At 39.5% G+C, this 25251-nt stretch overlaps 1 protein-coding gene across 2 annotated transcripts in view; it reads right to left on the reverse strand.

The window, feature by feature from the left end:
- nac (GDP-fucose transporter nac) overlaps window positions 1–25251 on the reverse strand; it is a 57206-nt gene that overhangs the window by 27373 nt on the left and 4582 nt on the right. For both annotated transcript variants that reach the window (XM_070084391.1, XM_070084392.1), the window contains exons 3-4: window positions 19929–20136; window positions 18435–18573 (exon numbers count right to left, since the gene is read on the reverse strand). In XM_070084391.1, coding sequence (XP_069940492.1) covers window positions 18435–18573; window positions 19929–20136 — 347 coding nt within the window. The remainder of the gene's footprint in view (window positions 1–18434; window positions 18574–19928; window positions 20137–25251) is intronic.

Below are 25251 nucleotides of genomic sequence, written 5' to 3' on the forward strand. Positions count from 1 at the left end.
AAGATGAGGTGAATCATAGAATTGATGAGGGGAAAAGGGTGAGCGGTGTACTTAGGAGTCTGTGGAGACAAAGAAATTTGTCCTTGGAGGCAAAGAGGGGAATGTATGAGAGTATAGTTTTACCAACGCTGTTATTTGGGTGTGAAGCATGGGCGATGAATGTTGCAGCGAGGAGAAGGATGGAGGCAGTGGAGATGTCATGTCTGAGGGCAATGTGTGGTGTGAATATAATGCAGAAAATTCACAGTTTGGAAGTTATGAGGAGGTGCGGGATTGCCAAAACTGTTGTCCAGAGGGCTGAGGAAGGGTTGTTGAGGTGGTACGAACATGTAGAGAGAATGGAGCGAAACAGAATGACTTCAAGAGTGTATCAGTCTGTAGCAGAAGGAAGGCGGGGTAGGGGTCGGCCTAGGAAAGGTTGGAGGGAGGGGGTAAATTAGGTTGTGTGCGAGGGGCTTGGACTTCCAGCGGGCATGCGTGAGCGTGTTTGATAGGAGTAAATGGAGACAAATGGTTTTTAATACTTGACGTGCTGTTGGAGTGTGAGCAAAGTAACATTTATGAAGTGATTCAGGGAAACCGGCAGGCCGGACTTGAGTCCTGGAGATGGGAAGTACAGTGCCTGCACTCTGAAGGAGGGGTGTTAATGTTGCAGTTTAAAAACTGTAGTGTAAAGCACCCTTCTGGCAAGACAGTGATGGAGTGAATGATGGTGAAAGTTTTTCTTTTTCGGGCCACCTTGCCTTGGTGGGAATCGGCCAGTGTGCCAATAATAAAAAAATAAATAAGTGAGTTTTCAATTCTTGCTTTACTATTTGCAACCTTTCACAGGTATAAGCCTTTGCCCTCTATGTACAACCAATCATCAAATTTATATATGTACTGTATATATATATATTATACAAGGTTGACTCTCTTTCTTTTTATCTTTTTACACCTTTCAATAGTAAAACTCTCTCTCTGTATTATTATTATTATTACAGTATTACTGTTTTTTAACACACCAACTGTCTCTCACCAAGGCAAGGTGACCCAAAAAAGAAGAAACACTTTCACCATCATTCACACACTCACTGTCTTACCAAAGGTGTACCAGTACTACAGTTCAGACACCACTCCAAACTGCAATATCCCCACCTCTCCTTCAGAGTGCAGGCATTATACTTCTCACTTCCATAACTCAACTCCTGCTAACTGGCTTCCCTGAATCTCTTCATTATTATTATTATTATTATTATTATTATAAGAAGAATAAGAAGAAGAAAATTGTCAAAGTGGGAAGTCTGAATGTGCGTGGATGTTGTGCAGATGATAAGAAAGAGATGATTGTGGATGTTATGAATGAGAAGAAGCTGGATGTCCTGGCTTTAAGTGAAACAAAGCTGAAGGGGGTGGGAGAGTTTCAATGGAGAGGAATAAATGGGATTAGGTCAGGGGTTTCAAATAGAGTTAGAGCTAAAGAAGGAGTAGCAATAATGTTGAAGGATAAGCTATGGCAGGAAAAGAGGGACTATAAATGTATTAATTCAAGGATTATGTGGAGTAAAATAAAGATTGGATGTGAAAAGTGGGTTATAATAAGCGTGTATGCACCTGGAGAAGAGAGAAGTGTAGAGGAGAGAGAGAGATTTTGGGAAATGTTGAGTGAATGCGTGGGGAGTTTTGAATCAAGTGTGAGAGTAATGGTGGTTGGGGATTTCAATGCTAAAGTGGGTAAAAATGTTATGGAGGGAGTAGTAGGTAAATTTGGGGTGCCAGGGGTAAATGTAAATGGGGAGCCTTTAATTGAGCTATGTGTAGAAAGAAATTTGGTAATAAGTAATACATATTTTATGAAAAAGAGGATAAATAAATATACAAGGTATGATGTAGCACGTAATGAAAGTAGTTTATTAGATTATGTATTGGTGGATAAAAGGTTGATGGGTAGGCTCCAGGATGTACATGTTTATAGAGGGGCAACTGATATATCGGATCATTATTTAGTTGTAGCTACAGTTAGAGTAAGAGGTAGATGGGAAAAGAGGAAGGTGGCAACAACAAGTAAGAGGGAGGTGAAAGTGTATAAACTAAGGGAGGAGGAAGTTCGGGCGAGATATAAGCGACTATTGGCAGAAAGGTGGGATAGTGCAAAGATGAGTAATGGGGGGGTTGAAGAGGGTTGGAATAGTTTTAAAAATGCAGTATTAGAATGTGGGGCAGAAGTTTGTGGTTATAGGAGGGTGGGTGCAGGAGGAAAGAGGAGTGATTGGTGGAATGATGAAGTAAAGGGTGTGATAAAAGAGAAAAAGGTAGCTTATGAGAGGTTTTTACAAAGCAGAAGTGTTATAAGAAGAGCAGAATATATGGAGAGTAAAAGAAAGGTAAAGAGAGTGGTGAGAGAGTGCAAAAGGAGAGCAGATGATAGAGTGGGAGAGGCACTGTCAAGAAATTTTAATGAAAATAAGAAAAAATTTTGGAGTGAGTTAAACAAGTTAAGAAAGCCAAGGGAAAATATGGATTTGTCAGTTAAAAACAGAGTAGGGGAGTTAGTAGATGGGGAGATGGAGGTATTAGGTAGATGGCGAGAATATTTTGAGGAACTTTTAAATGTTAAGGAAGAAACAGAGGCAGTAATTTCATGCACTGGTCAGGGAGGTATACCATCTTTTAGGAGTGAAGAAGAGCAGAATGTAAGTGTGGGGGAGGTACGTGAGGCATTACGTAAAATGAAAGGGGGTAAAGCAGCTGGTACTGATGGGATCATGACAGAAATGTTAAAAGCAGGGGGGGATATAGTGTTGGAGTGGTTGGTACTTTTGTTCAATAAATGTATGAAAGAGGGGAAGGTACCTAGGGATTGGCGGAGAGCATGTATAGTCCCTTTATATAAAGGGAAAGGGGACAAAAGAGACTGTAAAAATTATAGAGGAATAAGCTTACTGAGTATACCAGGAAAAGTGTACGGTAGGGTTATAATTGAAAGAATTAGAGGTAAGACAGAATGTAGGATTGCGGATGAGCAAGGAGGTTTCAGAGTGGGTAGGGGATGTGTAGATCAAGTGTTTACATTGAAGCATATATGTGAACAGTATTTAGATAAAGGTAGGGAAGTTTTTATTGCATTTATGGATTTAGAAAAGGCATATGATAGAGTGGATAGAGGAGCAATGTGGCAGATGTTGCAAGTATATGGAATAGGTGGTAAGTTATTAAATGCTGTAAAGAGTTTTTATGAAGATAGTGAGGCTCAGGTTAGGGTGTGTAGAAAAGAGGGAGACTATTTCCCGGTAAAAGTAGGTCTTAGACAGGGATGTGTAATGTCACCATGGTTGTTTAATATATTAAGTGTTAAGGAAGTAAATGCTAGGGTGTTTGGGAGAGGGGTGGGATTAAATTATGGGGAATCAAATTCAAAATGGGAATTGACACAGTTACTTTTTGCTGATGATACTGTGCTTATGGGAGATTCTAAAGAAAAATTGCAAAGGTTAGTGGATGAGTTTGGGAATGTGTGTAAAGGTAGAAAGTTGAAAGTGAACATAGAAAAGAGTAAGGTGATGAGGGTGTCAAATGATTTAGATAAAGAAAAATTGGATATCAAATTGGGGAGGAGGAGTATGGAAGAAGTGAATGTTTTCAGATACTTGGGAGTTGACGTGTCGGCGGATGGATTTATGAAGGATGAGGTTAATCATAGAATTGATGAGGGAAAAAAGGTGAGTGGTGCGTTGAGGTATATGTGGAGTCAAAAAACGTTATCTATGGAGGCAAAGAAGGGAATGTATGAAAGTATAGTAGTACCAACACTCTTATATGGGTGTGAAGCTTGGGTGGTAAATGCAGCAGCGAGGAGACGGTTGGAGGCAGTGGAGATGTCCTGTTTAAGGGCAATGTGTGGTGTAAATATTATGCAGAAAATTCGGAGTGTGGAAATTAGGAGAAGGTGTGGAGTTAATAAAAGTATTAGCAAGAGGGCAGAAGAGGGGTTGTTGAGGTGGTTTGGTCATTTAGAGAGAATGGATCAAAGTAGAATGACATGGAAAGCATATAAATCTATAGGGGAAGGAAGGCGGGGTAGGGGTCGTCCTCGAAAGGGTTGGAGAGAGGGGGTAAAGGAGGTTTTGTGGGTAAGGGGCTTGGACTTCCAGCAAGCGTGCGTGAGCGTGTTAGATAGGAGTGAATGGAGACGAATGGTACTTGGGACCTGACGATCTGTTGGAGTGTGAGCAGGGTAATATTTAGTGAAGGGATTCAGGGAAACCGGTTATTTTCATATAGTCGGACTTGAGTCCTGGAAATGGGAAGTACAATGCCTGCACTTTAAAGGAGGGGTTTGGGATATTGGCAGTTTGGAGGGATATGTTGTGTATCTTTATATGTGTATGCTTCTAGACTGTTGTATTCTGAGCACCTCTGCAAAAACAGTGATAATGTGCGAGTGTGGTGAAAGTGTTGAATGATGATGAAAGTATTTTCTTTTTGGGGATTTTCTTTCTTTTTTGGGTCACCCTGCCTCGGTGGGAGACGGCCGACTTGTTGAAAAAAAAAAAAAAAAAAAAAATTATTATTATTATTATTATTATTATTATTATTATTATTATTATTATTATTATTATTATCATCACAAGAATGTACTAACTTGTTTTTATTAATTTTTGTATTATACAGCCTCTCCTCGCTTAGTGACATACATACTTGTTTACCAATGACTTGAACTTACGACGGGCTCTCTGACCAGTGTGCATAGCTAAATAATGTATATTAGAGCTGAATTCCTCTATTCTGTTTAAAATATACAGTGCACTACCGTATAAACATTTAAAAATATATTAAAAATGTTATAAATGGTGGAAAGGTGACATTAAAACAATATCAAAGATGGCTGACACAAACCCACTACAATTATAGTATGCTCCTTGCTTAGTGACGTGGTCTTTGGAATGGAATTCAGTCGTTAAGTGAGGAGAGGCTGTATATTTTTATGCAGATATGTTTTTTTTAACATGTCAGCCATTTCCCACCGAGGCAGGGTAACTCGAAAAAGAAAAAAAAAACGAAAAGAAAAAAAACTTTCATCATCATTCAACACTTTCATCATTACTCATACATACAGTAAAGCATTAGCAAATTACTACAGACCGATAGCACTAACATCCCATATCATAAAAATCTTTGAAAGGGTCCTAAGAAGCAAGATCGCCACCCATCTAGAAACCCATCAATTACACAACCCAGGGCAACATGGGTTTAGAGCAGGTCGCTCCTGTCTGTCTCAACTAATGGATCGCTACGACAAGGTCCTAGATGCACTAGAAGACAAAAAGAATGCAGATGTAATGTTCACAGACTTTGCAAAAGCCTTCGACAAGTGTGACCATGGCGTAATAGCGCACAAAATGCGTGCTAAAGGAATAACAGGAAAAGTTGGAAGATGGATTTATAATTTCCTCACAAACAGAACACAAAGAGTAGTAGTCAACAGAGTAAAGTCTGAGGCAGCTACAGTGAAAAGCTCTGTTCCACAAGGCACAGTACTTGCTCTCATCTTGTTTCTCATCCTCATATCTGACATAGACAAGGATGTCAGCCACAGCACCATGTCTTCCTTTGCAGATGACACCCGAATCTGCATGACACTGTCTTCCATTGCAGACACTGCAAGGCTCCAGGCGGACATCAACCAAATCTTTCAATGGGCTGCAGAAAACAATATGAAGTTCAACGATGAGAAATTTCAATTACTTCGATATGGTAAACACGAGGAAATTAAAACTTCATCAGAGTACAAAACAAATTCCAGCCACAAAATAGAGCGAAAAACCAAGGTCAAAGACCTGGGAGTGATCATGTCGGAGGATCTCACTTTCAAGGCCCACAACACTGTATCAATCGCAGCTGCTAGAAAAATGACAGGATGGATAATGAGAACCTTCAAAACTAGGGAGGCCAAGCCCATGATGACACTCTTCAGGTCGCTTGTTCTATCTAGGCTGGAATATTGCTGCACACTAACAGCACCTTTCAAGGCAGGTGAAATTGCTGACCTAGAAAATGTAGAGAACCTTCACAGCGCGCATAACGGAGATAAAAAACCTCAATTACTGGGAGCGCTTGAAGTTCCTGAACCTGCATTCCCTGGAATGCAGGCGGGAGAGATACATGATTATATACACCTGGAAAACCCTAGAGGGACTAGTACCGAACTTGCACACAAAAATCACTCACAACGAAAGCAAAAGACTTTGCAAATGATGCAACATCCCCCCAATGAAAAGCAGGGGTGTCACTAGCATGTTAAGAGACAATACAATAAGTGTCAGGGGCCCGAGACTGTTCAACTGCCTCCCAGCATACATAAGGGGGATTATCAATAGACCTCTGACAGTCTTCAAGCTGGCACCGGACAAGCACCTAAAGTCAGTACCTGACCAGCCGGGCTGTGGCTCATACGTTGGATTGCGTGCAGCCAGCAGTAACAGCCTGGTTGATCAGGCTCTGATCCACCAGGAGGCCTGGTCACAGACCGGGCCGCGGGGGTGTTGACCCCCGGAACTCTCTCTCCAGGTAAACTCCAGGTAAACATAATCATTGTCTTTGCAGAGGCACTCAGATATGACAGCTTAGATGTCCCTCCAAACTGCCAATATCCCAAACCCCTTCTTAAAAGTGCCAGCATTGTACTTCCCATTTCCAGGACCCAAGTCTGGCTAACCGGTTTCCCTGAATCTCTTCACAAAATATTACCCTCCTCACACTCCAACAGCTCATCAGGTCCCAAAAACCATTAGTCTCCATTCACTCCTATCTAACACGCTCACACATGCTTGCTGGAAGTCCAACCCCCTCACCCACAAAACCTCCTTTACCCCCTCCCTCCAACCTTGTCGGGGACAACCCCTACCCCGCCTTCCTTCCCTTACAGATTTATACACTCTCCGAGTCATTCTACTTTGTTCCATTCTCTCTAAATGACCAAACCACCTTAACAGCCCCTCTTCAGCCCTTTAATACTTTTAGTAACTCCACACCTCCTCCTAATTTCCACACTATGAATTCCCTGCATAATATTTACACCACATACATTGTCCTTAGACACATCTCCACTGCCTCCAGCCACCTCCTCACTGCAGCATTTACAACCCATGCTTCACAGCCATATAAGTGTTGGTACCATTATACTCTTGTACATTCCCTTCCTTGCCTCCATGGATAACATTCCTTGTTTCCACAGATACCTCATCACACAACTCAACTTTTTTCCTTCATCAATTCTATGATTAACCTCATCCTTCATAAACTGTCAACTCCTATTTTGTATTTGATTCCCTATAATTTAATCCCACCCCTCTCCCCAACAACCTAGCATTTAGCATTTACTTCTTTTACAACTCCATCTATAAATACATATGTTAAACAACCATGGTGAGATCACACATCCCTGTCTAAGACCTACTTTTACTGGGAAGTACATAATCTACCTCTCTTCTACACACTCTAACCCGAGCCTCACTATCTTCATAAAAACTCCTTACAGCATTTATTCCATACACTTGCAACATTTGCCACACTGCTTCTCTATCTATTCTATCATATGCTTTTTCTAAATCCATAAATGCAATGAAAACTTCTCTACCTTTAACTAAATAATGTTCACAGAGTATATGCTTCAATGTAAACACCTGACCTACATATTCCCTACCCATTTCAAAGCCTCCTTGCTCATCTGCAATCCTGCTCTCTGTCTTACCTCTAATTCTTTCAATAATAACCCTACCGTACACTTTACCTGGTATACTCAGTAAACTTATTCCTCTATAATTTTTACAATCTCTTTTCTCCCCCTTCCCTTTATATAAAGGAATTATACATGCTCTCTGCCAATCCCTAGGTACCTTTCCCTCTTTCAAACATTTATTAAACAAAAATACCAACCACTCCAACACTATATCTCTCCCTGCTTTTAACATTTCTGTCATGATCCCGTCAGTTCCAGCTGCTTTACCCCCTTTCATTCTACATAATGCCTCACACACCTCCCCCACATTCACATCCTGCTCTTCTTCACTCCTAAAAGATGTTATACCTCCCTGGTCAGTAAATGAAATTACTGCCTCCCTTTTTTCATTGGCACTTAAAAGTTCCTTAAAATATTCCAGCCATCTACCCAATACCTCCAGCTCCCCATCTACTAACTCCCCTACTCTGTTTTTAACTGACAAATCCATTCATTCTCTAATCTTTCTTAACTTGTTAATCTCACTCCAAATTTTTTCTTATTCTCAGCAAAATTTCTTGACAGTGTCTCTCCCACTCTATCATCTGCTCTCCTTTTGCACTCTCTCACCACTCTCTTCACCTTTCTTTTACTCTCCATATACTCTGCTTCTACTTACACTTAGGCCACACTACACATACATTTTTTTTTTTAACAAGTCGGCCGTCTCCCACCGAGGCAGGGTGACCCAAAAAGAAAGAAAATCCCCAAAAAGAAAATACAGTGGACCCTCGCCTAACGCTATTAATCCGTTCCTGAGAGCTCAACGTTAGGCGAAATTATCATTAGGCGAATTAATTTTCCCCATAAGAAATAATGGAAATCAAATTAATCCGTGCAAGACACCCAAAAGTATGAAAAAAAAAATTTTTTACCACATGAAATATTAATTTTAATACACACAAACTGAAGAAGACATGCACAGTTACATGACACTTACCTTTATTGAAGATCTGGTGATGATTGATGGGATGGGAGGAGGAGTGTGTGGATGGTCTTAGTGTTTAGAAGGGGAATCCCCTTCCATTATGACTTGAGGTAGCAAGTCCTTTTCTGGGGTTACTTCCCTTCTTCTTTTAATGCCACTAGGACCAGCTTGAGAGTCACTGGACTTCTGTCGCACAATATATCTGTCCATAGAGGCCTGTACCTCTCGTTCCTTTATGACTTTCCTAAAGTGTTTCACAACATTGTCAGTGTAATAGTCACCAGCACGGCTTGCAATAGCTGTGTGAGGGTGATTTTCATCCATAAAGGTTTGCACTGCAAGCCACTTTGCACATATTTCCTTAATCTTTGAAGTAGGCAACTTCTTCAATTTCTCTCTCCCCTCCTCTGAACCAGTTTCCTCAGGTCTGGCCTCTTGCTGTTGAAGATGATCTAGCAGCTCATCAGTGGTTAGTTCTTCATTCTCCTCCACCAACTCTTCTGCATCCTCCCCACTAACCTCCAACCCCAAGGACTTCCCCAATGCCACAATTGATTCCTCAACTGGCATACGCTTCTCAGGGTTAGCCTCAAATCCTTCAAAATCCCTTTTGTCTAAACATTCTGGCCACAGTTTCTTCCAAGCAGAGTTCAAGGTCCTCTTAGTCACTCCCTCCCAAGCCTTACCTATAAGGTTTACACAATTGAGGATATTAAAGTGATCTCTCCAAAACTCTCTTAGAGTCAATTGAGTTTCTGAGGTCACTACAAAGCACCTTTCAAACAGAGCTTTTGTGTACAGTTTTTTGAAGTTTGCAATGACCTGCTGGTCCATGGGCTGCAGGAGAGGAGTGGTATTAGGAGGCAAAAACTTGACGTTAATGAAGCTCATGTCTGCAGAAAGTCACTCTGCCATGTCTGAAGGACGACCAGGAGCATTGTCTAATACCAGGAGGCACTTAAGGTCAAATTTATTTTCAATTAGGTAACTTTTCACAGTGGGGGCAAATGCATGGTGTAACCAGTCATAGAAAAAGTCCCTAGTGACCCATGCCTTACTGTTTTCCCTCCACAGCACACACAAATTAGCCTTGAGGATATTCTTTTGCCTGAATGCTCTGGGAGTTTCAGAGTGATACACCAATAAAGGCTTCACTTTGCAATCACCACTAGCATTGGCACACATCAACAGAGTAAGCCTGTCTTTCATAGGCTTATGTCCTGGGAGTGCCTTTTCCTCCTCAGTAATGTAGGTCCTGCTTGGCATTTTCTTCCAAAACAGGCCTGTTTCGTCACAATTAAACACTTGTTCAGGTTTCAGTCCTTCACTGTCTATGTATTCCTTGAATTCATGCGCATATTTTTCAGCTGCTTTGTGGTCCGAACTGGCAGCCTCACCATGCCTTATCACACTATGTATGCCACTACGATTCTTAAATCTCTCAAACCAACCTTTGCTGGCCTTAAATTTACTCACATCACCACTAGTTGCTGGCATTTTTCTAATTAAATCCTCATGCAACTTCCTAGCCTTTTCACACATGATCGCTTGAGAGATGCTATCTCCTGCTATCTGTTTTTCGTTTATCTACACCAATAACAGTCTCTCAACATCTTCTATCACTTGCGATCTGTTTCGAAAACAAAGTTGCACCTTTGGCAAGAACAGCTTCCTTGACTGCCGTTTTCTTGGCCACAATAGTAGCGATGGTTGATTGGGGTTTACTATACAACCTGGCCAGCTCGGAGACACGCACTCCACTTTCATACTTAGCAATGATCTCTTTCTTCATATCCATAGTAATTCTCACCCTTATTCCTGTAGGGTTGGCACTAGAAGCTTTCTTGGGGCCCGTGGTCACTTATTTTGCAGGTGAAATCACTAAAAACGCTGTGATAATACGAAATGTTTCGATTGTATGCTTGGATGTGACCGCGGAGGCTGGCTTGTAAACACTGCCACTCACGGAACAAGTGAGGCTGGCTCAGGCTGTACGTGGACGCGTCTCGGACGAATCGCATTGAGCAAATTTTTTAGCGCTAGGCGAGGCAAAATTTTTGCGTTAAAATGTATCGCTAGGCGGATTTAACGTTATGCGATGCCATCGTTAGGCGAGGGTCCACTGTACTTTCATCATCATTTAACTCTTTCACCTCACTCACACATAATCACTGTTTTTGCAGAGGTGCTCAGAACACAACAGTTTAGAAGCACATACGTATAAAGATACACAACATATCCCTCCAAACCGTCAATATCCCGAACCCCTCCTTTAGAGTGCAGGCATTGTACTTCCCATTTCCAGGACTCAAGTCCAGCTATATAAAAATAACCGGTTTCCCTGAATCCCTTCACTAAATATTACCCTGCTCACACTCCAACAGATCGTCAGGTCCCAAATACAATTCGTCTCCATTCACTCCAATCGAACATGCTCATTCACGCCTGCTGGAAGCCCAAGCCCCTCTCCCGCAAAACCTCCCTTACCCCTTCCTTCCAACCTTTTCGAGGACAACCCCTACCCCGCCTCCCTTCCCTTACAGATTTCAATGCTCTCCATGTCATTCTACTTTGATCCATTCTCTCTAAATGACCAAACCACCTCAACAACCCCTCTTCAGCCCTCTGACTAATACTTTTATTAACTCCACACCTCCTAATTTCCACACATACATGTACATGTTTATTTATACACACTCATCTGAGCTTTCTTTGATTTTATCTTAATAGTTCTTGGTCTTATCACTTTTCCTTTTATATCCATGGGGAAGTGGAATAAGAATCTTTCCTCCGTAAGCCATGCGTGTTGTAAAAGTCAACTAAAATGCCGGGAACAATGGGCTAGTAACCCCCTTTTCCTGTAATAATTACTAAAAAGAATAAGAAGAAAACTGTCAAAGTGGGAAGTCTGAATCTGCATGGATGTTGTGCAAATGATAAGAAAGAGATGATTGTGGATATTATGAATTAGAAGCTGGATGTCCTGGCTTTAAGTGAACAAAGCTGAAGGGGGTGGGAGAGTTTCAGTGGAGAGGAATAAATGGGATTAGGTCAGGGGTTTCAAACAGAGTTAGAGCTAAAGAAGGAGTAGCAATAATGTTGAAGGATAAGTTATGGCAGGAAAAGAAGGACTATAAATGTATTAATTCAAGGATTATGTGGAGTAAAATAAAGGTTGGATGTGAAAAGTGGGTTATAGTAAGCGTATATGCACCTGGAGAAGATAGAAGTGTAGAGGAGAGAGAGAGATTTTGGGAAATGTTGAGTGAATGCATGGGGAGTTTTGAACCAAGTGTGAGAGTAATAGTGGTTGGGGATTTCAATGCTAAAGTGGGCAAATATGTTGTGGAGGGAGTAGTAGGTAAATGTGGGGGTGACAGGGGTAAATGAAAATGGGGAGCCTTTAATTGAGCTATGTGTAGAAAGAGGTTAGGTAATAAGTAATACATATTTTATGAAGAACAGGATTAATAAATATACAAGGTATGATATAGCACATAATGAAAATGGTTTGTTAGATTATGTATTGGTGGATAAAAGGTTGATGGGTAGGCTCCAGGATGCACACGTTTATAGAGGGGTAACTGATATATCGGATCATTATTTAGTTGTAGCTACAGTTAGAGTAAGATGTAGACGGGAAAAGTGGAAAATGGCAACAACAAGTAAAAGGGAGGTGAAAGTGTATAAACTTAGGGAGGAGGAAGTTCGGGTGAGATATAAGCAAATATTGGCAGAAAGGTGGGCTGGTGCAAGTATGAGTAGTGGGGGGGTTGAAGAGGGTTGGAATAGTTTTTAAAATGCAGTATTAGAATGTGGGGCACAAGTTTGTGGTTATAGGAGGGTGGGTGCAGGAGGAAAGAGGAGTGATTGGTGGAATGATCAAGTAAAGGGTGTGATAAGGTAGAAAAAGTTAGATTATGAGAGGTTTTTACAAAGAAGTGTTATAAGAAGAGTAGAGTATATGGAGAGTAAAAGAAAGGTGAAGAGAGTGGTGAGAGAGTGCAAAAGGAGAGCAGATGATAGTGTGGGAGAAGCAATGTCAAGAAATTTTAATGAAAATAAGAAAAAATTTTGGAGTGAGATAAACAAGTTAAGAAAGCCTAGGGAACGAATGGATTCGTCAGTTAAAAACAGAGTAGGGGAGTTAGTGGATGGGGAGATGGAGGTTTTGGGTAGATGGCAAGAATATTTTGAGGAACTTTTAAATGTCGACGAAGAAAGGGAGACAGTAATTTCATGCACTGGCCAGGGAGGTATACCATCTTTTAGGAGTGAAGAAGAGCAGGATGCTAGTGTGGGGGAGGTGTGTGAGGCATTACGTAGAATGAAAGGGGGTAAAGCAGCTGGAACTGACGGGATCATGACAGAAATGTTCAAAGCAGGGGGTGATATAGTGTTGGAGTGGTTGGCATTTTTGTTTAATAAATGTATGAAAGAGGGGAAGGTACCTAGGGATTGGTGGAGAACATGTATAGCCCCTTTATATAAAGGGAAGGGGGACGAAAGAGATTGTAAAAATTATAGAGGAAGAAATTTACCAAGTCCTAGGTACTAGGTTGGTAGACAGCAACTGCCCAGGGAGGTACTACCGTCCTGCCAAGTGAGTGTAAAACGAAAGCCTGTAGTTGTTTTACATGATGGTAGGACTGCTGGTGTCCTTTTTTCTGTCTCATAAACATGCAAGATTTCAGGTACGTCTTGCTACTTCTACTTACACTCAGGTCACACTACACATACATGTACAAGCATGTACAGTGGGCCCTCGACCAGCGATCGCATCGATTAATGATAAATCTGACTAGCGATACATTTTATCGCAAAAAAATTTTGCCTCGATTAGCGCTAAAAAACTCGACCAACACTATTCGTTCCGTCTGAGACGCGTCCACTTCTGGCCAGTGTTTACAAGCCAGCCAGCCACCGCGGTCGCTTCCAAGCATACAATCGGAACATTTCATATTATCACAGCCTTTTTAGTGATTGCACCTGCAAAATAAGTCACCATGGGCCCCAAAAAGCTTCTAGTGCCAACCCTACAGCAAAAAGGGTGAGAATTACTATGGATATGACGAAAGAGATCATTGCTAAGTATGAAAGTGGAGTGCATGTCTCCGAGCTGGCCAGGCTGTACACAAAACCCCAATCAACCATCGCTACTATTGTGGCCAAGAAAACGGCAATCAAGGAAGCTGTTCTTGCCAAAGGTGCAACTATGTTTTCGAAACTGAGATCGCAAGTGATAGAAGATGTTGAGAGACTGTTATTGGTATGGATAAACGAAAAACAGATAGCAGGAGATAGCATCTCTCAAGCGATCATATGTGAAAAGGCTAGGAAGCTGCATGACGATTTAATTAGAAAAATGCCAGCAACTAGTGGTGATGTGAGTGAATTTAAGGCCAGCAAAGGTTGGTTTGAGAGATTTAAGAATCGTAGTGGCATACATAGTGTGATAAGGCATGGTGAGGCTGCCAGTTTGGACCAAAAAGCAGCTGAAAAATATGTGCAGGAATTCAAGGAGTACAAAGACAGTGAAGGACTGAAACCTGAACAAGTGTTTAACGGTGACACTGACAATGTTGTGAAACACTTTAGGAATGTCATAAAGGAACGGGAGGTACAGGCCTCTATGGGCAAATATGTTGTGCGACAGAGGTCCAGTGACTCAAGCTGGTCCTAGTGGCATTAAAAGAAGAAGGGAAGTAACCCCGAAAAAGGACTTGCCACCTCAAGTCCTAATGGAAGGGGATTCCCCTTCTAAACACTAAGACCATCAACACACTCCCCTCTTCCCATCCCATCAATCATCACCAGATCTTCAATAAAGGTAAGTGTCGTGTAACTGTGCATGTCTTCTTCAGTTTGTGTGTATTAAAATTAATATTTCATGTGTTAAAATTTTTTTTTCAATACTTTTGGGTGTCTTGCACGGATTAATTTGATTTCCATTATTTCTTAAGGGGAAAATTAACTTGACTAACGATTATTCTGACTAACGATGAGCTCTCAGGAACAGATTAATAGCGTTAGTCGAGGGTCCACTGTATATACACACACCCCTCTGGGTTTTCTGCAATTTTCTTTCTAGTTCTTGTTCTTGTTTATTTCCTCTTATCTCCATGGGGAAGTGGAGCAGAATTCTTCCTCCGTAAGCCATACGTGTTGTATGAGGTGACTAAAATGCCAGGAGCAAGGGGCTAGTAACCCCTTCTCCTGTATAAATTACTAAATTGAAAAAAAGAAACTTTTGTTTTTCTTTTTGGGCCACCCTGCCTCGGTGGGATACGGCCGGTTTGTTGAAAGAAAGAAGAAAGAAGTTTACTGAGTATACCAGGAAAAGTGTACAGTAGGGTTATAACTGAAAGAATTAGAGGTAAGACAGAATATAGGATTGCGGATGAGCAAGGAGGTTTCAGAGTGGGAAGGGGATGTGTAGATCAAGTGTTTACATTGAAGCATATATGTGAACAGTATTTAGATAAAGGTAGGGAAGTTTTTACTGCATTTGTGGATTTAGAAAAGGCATATGATAGAGAGGATAGTGGAGCAATATGGCAGATGTTGCAAGTATATGGAATAGGTGGTAAGTTACTAAATGCTGTAAAGAGTTTTTATGAGGATAGTGAGGCTCAGGTTAGGGTGTGTAGAAGAGAGGGAGACTACTTCCCGGTAAAAGTAGGTTTTAGACAGGGATGTGTAATATCACCATGGCTGTTTAATATACAGTGGACCCCCGGTTTACGATATTATTTCATTCCAGAAGTATGTTCAGGTGCCAGTACTGACCGAATTTGTTCCCATAAGGAATATTGTGAATTAGATTAGTCCATTTCAGACCCCCAAACATACACATACAAACGCACTTACATAAATACACTTACTTAACTAGTCGCATTGGGAGCTGATCGTAAACCGGGAGTCCACTGTATTTATAGATGGGATTGTAAAAGAAGTAAATGCTAGGGTGTTCGGGAGAGGGGTGGGATTAAATTATGGGGAATCAAATACAAAATGGGAATTGACACAGTTGCTTTTTGCTGATGATACTGTGCTTATGGGAGATTCTAAAGAAAAACTGCAAAGGTTAGTGGATGAGTTTGGGAGTGTGTGTAAAGGTAGAAAGTTGAAAGTAAACATAGAAAAGAGTAAGGTGATGAGGGTATCAAATGATTTAGATAAAGAAAAAATTGGATATCAAATTGGAGAGGAGGAGTATGGAAGAAGTGAATGTTTTCAGATACTTGGGAGTTGATGTGTCGGCGGATGGATTTATGAAGGATGAGGTTAATCATAGAATTGATGAGAGAAAAAAGGTGAGTGGTGCGTTGAGGTATATGTGGAGACAAAAAACGTTATCTATGGAGGCTAAGAAAGGAATGTATGAAAGTATAGTAGTACCAACACTCTTATACAGGTATGAAGCTTGGGTTGTGAATGCAGCAGCGAGGAGGCGGTTGGAGGCAGTGGAGATGTCCTGTCTAAGGGCAATGTGTGGTGAAAATATTATGCAGAAAATTCAGAGTGTGGAAATTAGGAGAAGGTGTGGAGCTAAAAAAAGTATTAGTCAGAGGGCTGAAGAGGGGTTGTTGAGGTGGTTTGGTCATTTAGAGAGAATGGATCAAAGTAGAATGACATGGAAAGTGTTTAAATCTGTAGGGGAAGGAAGACAGGGTAAGTAAGTAAGTTTATTCAGGTATACACAAATACAGTTACATAGAATTATCATACATAGCAGCATATGTGTAGAGAACCTAGGAGGTTTTGTGGGCGAGGGGGCTTGGACTTCCAGCAGGCGTGCATGAGCATGATCCATAGGAGTGAATGGAGACGAATGGTATTTGGGACCTGACGATCTGTTAGAGTGTGAGCAGGGTAATATTTAGTGAAGGGATTCAGGGAAACCGGTTATTTTTATATAGCTGGACTTGAGTCCTGGAATTGGGAAGTACAATGCCTGCACTCTTAAAGGAGGGGTTCGGGATATTAGCAGTTTGGAGGGATATGTTGTGTATCTTTATACGTACGTATATGCTTCTAAACTGTTGTATTCTGGGCACCTCTGCAAAAACAGTGATTATGTGTGAGTGAAGTGAGTGTTGAATGATGATGAAAGTATTTTCTTTTTGGGGATTTTCTTTCTTTTTGGGTCACCCTGACTCGGTGGTAGACGGCCGACTTGTTAAATAAAAAAAAAAAAAAATACTCTGCCCTTCTTATATCACTTCTGCTTTGTAAAAACCTCTTATAAGCTACCTTTTTCCCTCATCATTCCACCATTCACTCCTCTTTCCTCCTGCACCCACCCTCCTATAGCCACAAACTTTTGCCCCACATTCTAATACTGCATTTATAAAACTATCCCATCCCTCTTCAACCCCTTCACTACCCATACTTGCACTAGCCCGTCTTTCTACCAATAGTTGCTTATATCTCACCCTAACTTCTTCCTCCCTTAGTTTATAAACTTTCACCTCTTTCTTACTTACCATTGCCATTTTCCTCTTGTCCCATCTACCTCTTACTCTAACTGTAGCTACAACTAGATTTTTTTTTTTTTAACAAGTCGGTCATCTTCCACTGAGGCAGGGTGACCCAAAGAGAAAGAAAATCCCCAAAAAGAAAATACTTTCATCATCATTCAACACTTTCACCTCACTCACACATAATCACTGTTTTTGCAGAGGTGCTCAGAATGCAACAGTTTAGAAGCATATACATATAAAGATACACAACATATCCCTCCAAACTGCCAATATCCCAAACCCCTCCTTTAAAGTGCAGGCATTGTATTTCCCATATCCAGGACTAAGGAACTTCACCTTACCTTGTTAAATTTAGTTAGTATAATTTTAACCCTAATAATATACTTTTTTTTTTTTCAACAAGTCGGCAGTCTCCCACCGAGGCAGGGTGACCCAAAAAAGAAAAAAAATCCCCAAAAAGAAAATACTTTCATCATCATTCAACACTTTCACCACACTCACACATTATCACTGCTTTTGCAGAGGTGCTCAGAATAATAATATACATCTGCACGAATTTGTGATTTTCACACTATTTTTGCAATGCCAGAGCACAGAAAAGAAATACTTCACATAAATAGCTTGCTTATCAAAACAATTATTACTATAAACCAAATTCACAAGTTATACCTAATAAGCACAACAAGGTATATGCCAATTTCCTACCTAAATCTGGGACAATATTTCATAAGTGCATTCTACTGCCAAACACCCAACATCTATAAATAAAAAAGTAATAAATACAGTGGTACCTTGAGTTACGAACTTAATTCGTTCCAGAAGGCTGTTCAAGTGCCAATACTGAACGAATTTGTTCCCAAACGGAATAATGTAAATTAGATTAGTCCATTTCAGACCCCCAAAAATACACTTACAATAGCACTTACAAAAATACACTTACATAACTGCTTGAGTTGGGAGCTGTTCGAAACTCAAGGTACCACTATAATTATACTCTACATTTATTTTGACATACAATACTGTACACATTTTTAAATGCTACTGTTCTGTCTGCTTCAATATTATAATTAAAGAGCTAACATACCCTACAGATACAATAGCATATCAAATAAAGAAAGGAATCAGTGTCAAATCCTGTTGAAAAGGAGATAAAATGAACATTAATATCAATAGGTTCCATGCCTTTATATAATGTGGTACTGTACCTTCAGATAAATGTGCTTTAGATAATGAAATACTCTTAATACAATAATAATTTATTCACCCAAAATCATGTATGTGAAGATGACGTTGAAGATAGTGGTGAGTGAGCGTCCTACAAAATAAAAGGCAACACCCATATACTTGAGGGATAAATTATTCATGGAGATCATTCCCACAAACACACAAGTCAAGGGCAATATCTGCAAATAAAAGAAAAATTCACAAGTAACAGTAATCCAAGATCATGCCAACTCTCACCAAGGTAGGGTGACTCAAAAAGAAAACACATTCACTATCATTTATTCAATCCCTATCTTGCCAGAAGTATGCTGACATCTAAATTCAGATGACTCTTCAACTACAAAATCTCCACCCCTCCATTAGAGTGCAGGCACTGCCCTTCCCATCTCCAGAACTCAAGTTCAGCTAATCAGCTTCCCTTTATTCCTACATAATTGTTACCCAACTCACACTCCAACAGCACATCAAGTATTTTAAACCACTTATCTACACTCACTTTAATCTAACACACTCACACAAGCCCCTGGCACTCAAAAACCTCTAGTACAGTACAGTAGTGAAGAGAAAGTCTTTGTCAAAGTTATATATGATATGATCTAGTGAGGACAGTATGAAACATATAGGGAAAACCAAGAAAAACCTGCCTGTTTCTTCTTGCACTGGGCCACAGCGCTTGAGAGTAACAAATTCAAGTCTATATCTGAGTTTAAAAGTTGTAGTAAAGAAGAAGCCCATAGAGAACATAGGATAGCATCTGATAAGAACAGTGATAAAAATGAAGGCAGATAGCACAAACACAAGCCTGGTTTCCCCCACCTCTTGCAGGAGGAAACAGACCACAAAAACTACCTGGTAGTTGATCACTTGTCACTAGTCCCTTCAGTTTTATTTTTTATGCTCTCCTTGCTAGTTTTTTATAATGGTGGCCATTCACCTTTCAAAACATCATGTAGCAATTCTCCTGTTCCACTCAACCCCATGTATAATGTCATCTTGTGATATCTTACATCCTTTAAAATGTCTCATATTACCTATTCATTTTCAGTTAATTCCACATGTAGTCCCTAATTAATTAAGAGTCTCTCATAATTCAGTCAGAAAGAGTAAGTGGTTGTCACATGCTTACATTTTCCTTTTTGTACCTTCCCCAAGACACTGGTCTTTTTTATCCTGTATAACCTTATTTCTCACACAACTGTCAATTTGCATGAAACAAAAAATCTCATTTTTACCTGTTTCCCTTATTGTGCTTTCTGGTACATTATTTATGTTTCTTCACTTGCAGATGACTGAATACTAAAAGAGTGGGCTTTTCAGCACTTCATAAGGGCATGCCCAAAATGACATGTATAATAATGGACTTTTTCCATGTAATAAATCTTTGTAGCACAAATGTATCTTCTTGGAAAATAAAGTATTGCATTTTTATATTATAAAATATGGGAAGGAATATGGATTATAATAGCATTTATTAATTAAATTTATGAAAATACAGAATTGTAAACAAAATAAGCAAATCAAACACTTTACATACCTTTTTAGCTTTTGGTATTTCTATATTTCCAACTTCAGGGAAATTAATTATACTAGGAAATAATTTTGTGGTGTATGCGAAGAACAGGCACGCAGCAGTAGTTACAATGCACTGGAACCAAGTTACAAATAACGGAGCATCTTTGTCTCCCATAGACGAGCCACCTAGGAGTGTCTTGTTTACAAATACCAATGTTATGGACACTGTCCTGTAAACAGCAGTACTGAATAAATACGGAACATTTTCTTATTGGCAACAACACTGTAAACAACATTGATTTGATTATAATGGAATGCTATTTTTTACACTACAACCAATTACAGTAGGACCCCTGTATCTGTGGGTCCGTTATCTGTGGTTTCAGTTATCCGTGGTTTACAGTGGCCCAAAAATAATTTTAATTTTGGTTAATGGCTTAAAAGTGCAAATGTAGTGATGGTGAAAGTTATAATTCTCCACCTATTGTGCATAATTTATCAATTAGGCTTTATAATAGGTATGTATGTAAACGAAAAACAACTTACGTATAGGGTTCGCTACTATCCATGGGATACTATCCACGGCAGGTCCTTGGAATGCATCCCACAAGGATATGGGGTCCTACTGTACTACTTTTTTTTATGAACAAGAATAAAATATTCTTAGCAATAGCTTATAAGAAGGTTAAACTGCAAAATAATCTAATTTATTATAGATGTCCCTTGCTTCATGCAGACTGGCTTCTATGTGATGTCCTATTTTTATTAATAATTCTGTTGATTTGATTTACTCTACTTTCACCATATGCAATCAGTGCAGTTCACAAATAATAATAATAATAATAATTATTATTATTATTATAGTCATGGGGGAGAGTTAAACTCATACCCAGTGGAGTCACACAGCACCTGTGAGAATGAAAGGTAATCAGGTTTGATTCAAGGAAGGGTATGTACAATTCCTTGGATCGTAGATGAATGGTTCAGGGAACCGACATGTTGATAAATTAGACACATGTGCAACTCTTGGGTATCTTTATTGAGGAAACGTTTTGCCACACAGTGGCTTCATCAGTCCATACGTAGGAGAAACTTGAAGAACAGGAGGAGAATGAGGTAATCAGTCCCTCAACCTTGAGTCGATGTGTTCAGTCCATCAATCTTGAATAGAATACGGCATATGAGCGGAGAAGCAGCTTATAAACCGTATGGCAGGAGAGGTGCAGCAGTAATAGGTGGTGTCACATTTGTTCAATGTGGAAGTAGGTCGTGCCCAAGAATTAGGCAAGCGAAGAATTCCTAAGTATTAAGATTCCAAGAAGTTGCAGTGTCTGACAGGTTTGTAGATGAATGGTTCAGAGAACCGACATGTTGATAAATTAGACACATGTGCAACTCTTGGGTATCTTTATTGAGGAAACGTTTCGCCACACAGTGGCTTCATCAGTCCATACGTAGGAGAAACTTGAAGAACAGGAGGAGAATGAGGAATTCTTCGCTTGCCTAATTCTTGGGCACGACCTACTTCTACATTGAACAAATGTGACACCACCTATTACTGCTGCACCTCTCCTGCCATACGGTTTATAAGCTGCTTCTCCGCTCATATGCCGTATTCTATTCAAGATTGATGGACTGAACACATCGACTCAAGGTTGAGGGACTGATTACCTCATTCTCCTCCTGTTCTTCAAGTTTCTCCTACGTATGGACTGATGAAGCCACTGTGTGGCGAAACGTTTCCTCAATAAGGATACCCAAGAGTTGCACATGTGTCTAATTTATCATCAATTCCTTGGATCAAAAATCTATCACTGCCATCAAGGAACTTTTCCTGAAGGGTGCAGCTGACAAAGCCTATTGGAGATTCTCATGAGGAATTAAGTGTGTATGGCCTGATTGCACTTAGTACAACTGTCATGGACTGGGACTACATGAATAGCATAAAATAAGGGACACCTGAGGAGCCAGCACATCTTAAATACCTTTCAGTATCAAAGATAATTTATTTATTAAAATAATAAAATAATCTCTGAAGAATACTACTCTTGTGCATTATCATGTCTATTAATATCTTAATGAGCAGTTCAATACTGTATATGAAATAAGATACTGGGTATGGAAGAGAACAAATAAAACAAATGTGAAATAGAATGTAACCACTATGAATAAAGAATATGAAAAATACCACAGTGAAAATAAGAAATAAAACCTGAGCGCTTTCATATGCTGACACATATCGTATCTTCAGATAGATACATGTAAACACATGGAAGCACTCAGATTTTATTTCCTTTTTTCACTGTCGTATTTTTTTCATATTTGCAGTCATGCATTTTATTGTGGTTTCTTCCATGAATACAGAATATACATACAGGTCCGCCATCACAAATCCGGCAATCAGTTATTCGGTTCCTTCAGTTTTCCGGCACTAATTTTGGCTAGCATAATTTCAAATTTCCAGAGTTGCCACACCAACCTGCTGGTACTGTTTGGTGGCGCTACTTGCTGCGTAAGTCATTCTAATTTCTTTTTCTCCATTTGTTATAACCTGCTTACTTTTAGCCCTAGCCATGGTTCCAATGAATAAAAGAAATGCTTCTCGCTGTGTAAAGCACCTACACAGTACACTGGCTTTGAAGCCACTGTTGTTGCCATGAGCTCAGTCTCGTGATGCAGGAGAATATGCTTTATTACTATGCTAATATCAACACTACAACTTATTGCCTATCACAATTGATCTAATATGACATAATAAACAATATAAATAACATAAAACATGTTAAATACTCCGGAATGAATAATATTTGGCATAATACCGAGCAGTTCGACGGAGGTATGAAGAGAATATGGTATACAAATACCATAGGATAAATTTGCTTGAAAACATTCAGCATAGAATGACCAAATTAATACATAGCATTAGAAATCTTCCATATGAAGAACGGTTGAAGACTCTTAAACTACATTCACTTGTAAGACGAAGAATGAGGGGAGGCATGATCGAAGTGTATAAGTGGAAGATGGGTATTAACAAAGGGGATATAAATAAGGTTTTGAGGATATCACTTCAAGAAAGAACCCACAATAATGGATTCAAATTGGATAAGTTTAGATTTCGAAAGGATATAGGAAAGTATTGGTTTGGAAATAGGGTAGTTGATGAGTGGAACAGTCTACCTAGTAGGGTTATTGAAGCTAAAACGTCGGTAGTTTCAAATTTAGGTTAGATAAATACATGAGTTGAGAGGGGTTGGATTTGAGTGAGACTTACGTAGCATTGAAAATTGGGTTGGGCAAATATTTTGTTAGTGGGAAGGATTGTAAAGGACCTGCCTAGTATGGGCCAACAGCCCTGCTGCAGTGTTCCTCCTTTCTTATGTTCTTATGTTCATTCTCCTATCCCTGTCTTGGGGGCTTTTATTAGAGTATAGCACAAGGCTAACTGTGATATACACTCGTACTGCACCATAAACTTGAAACAAAAAAGTTATTTTCCCTATACAGATTATCACACATAGCAGCATATGTGTAGAGAACCTAGGATAACCCAAAAATAGTCAGACAACATGGCTTATTTCCAGTACCTGGCTTGGGTTAGCCATAAATGATTTTGGGTAAATATTCGATTCCCAGCCAGGGTAGAAACATTGGGGGTGTTTCTTTACACCTGTTGTCTATGTTCACCCTTCAGTAAATGGGTACCTGGGTGTTAGCCAACTGGTGTGGGTGTTATCCTGGGACACTGACCTAATTTGCTTAAAATACTCTGCATAACAAGTGGCTTTCTATATAGTAGTATGTCACTGATGTCAGCTAGGCCTGTATACCATGTACATGTACATACGTGTAGTGAATAGATATTATTATTATTATTTTCTCAATTGTTTGTTGGGTTATCTTATTGAAACTTGGGCAATGTATGATGGAAAGATACTTCTTAACGTACACCAAAAATGAAAGAAATCAGACAATAAACAGCGGAGTTCACTTCTCAGCCATTAGCGGCCACTTAGCTGTATATTTTTGTGTAGTTTTTATGGTTATATTCTCGTATTTTCGGTCTCATTTGATAGAATGAAAGATATATTACAGAAATAGATATGATTTTGATTGCTTTCATGACGAAAAGTACTTTGAAATTGAGCTCACAGTAGAGAAAATGTTCTATTCTTTAGCGAAGCTCAAGAGTAAACAAATGACGTCACCGTCCAATACTTGTCTGCCTGTCAGTCCAAATTCCAATACGGAGTCTAGAATGGGTTGACAATATTTATACATTTATTACAATAATGCAGCAGTCTGCATAACAGTAAATCTTCTATTTTTTTGTGAATAAAAATTCCAAATGGAAAGCAAGAGTAATATAAGAGGGGCTTGGAGCCATGACTAATGAACAGAGAAAATGTTATTTTAGTGCCAGGAATGTCTGCATTGTTTATTCTGGACCCTATTTTGAAATTGGCATCTGTTGAAATTTGTGTGAAATTGGCAAATTGCCAATTTCTGACCACTATACTGGGTGGTTGAAATACATGAATGGGCGGTTTCTTGTACTCAGTCAACAGACTAGAAGTAAGTAAATAAATAAGTTTATTCAGGTATACACAAATACAGTTACATAGATTATCATACATAGCAGTGTATGTACAGAGAACCTGGGATAACCCAAAAAAGGCAGACAAAGCGACTTATTTCCAGTACCTGGCTTGGGCTTGCCATATATGATTTTTGGTAAATATTTTTTTTCTCAGTTGTTTGTTGGGCTGTCTTATTGAAACTTGGGCAATGTATGATGGAAAGATGCTTCTTAATGTACAACAAAAGTAAAAAAGATGGACGATAAATAAGGGAGTTCACTTCTCAGCCATTAGCCACCTCTTTGCGGTATATTTTCGCTTGGTTTTTATGGTTGTATTCTCGTTTTTTGGGTCTCATTTGATAGAATGGAAGATATATTACAGAAATAAGACATGATTTTGATTGCTTTCATGATGAAAAGTACCTTGAAATTGAGCTTAAAGTAGAGGAAATGTTCGATTTTTGCCGATGTTCAATGAACTTTTTTAAGTCAAGTTGGTTAATTTTATTAAGTGTTTTCTAACCTAACCACTCTGTAATCCGGCAACCTCAGCAATCCGGCACACTACAGGTCCTAATGATGTCGGATTTATGATGGAGGATAATGTAAATTCAAATGGTGTTGAACTATACTCTTGACTTAATCATGAAGAACAAAGAAAGAATCATGAGATTCTTTGAAGAAATGGATACAAAAAAAAAAAAAAGTCATGAAGAATAATGTATCTATGGCATATAATAAGACCAGTAATTAGTCATAAAAT

The sequence above is a fragment of the Cherax quadricarinatus genome, chromosome 13 (genome assembly GCF_038502225.1).
Source record: "Cherax quadricarinatus isolate ZL_2023a chromosome 13, ASM3850222v1, whole genome shotgun sequence".
NCBI lineage: Eukaryota > Metazoa > Arthropoda > Malacostraca > Decapoda > Parastacidae > Cherax > Cherax quadricarinatus.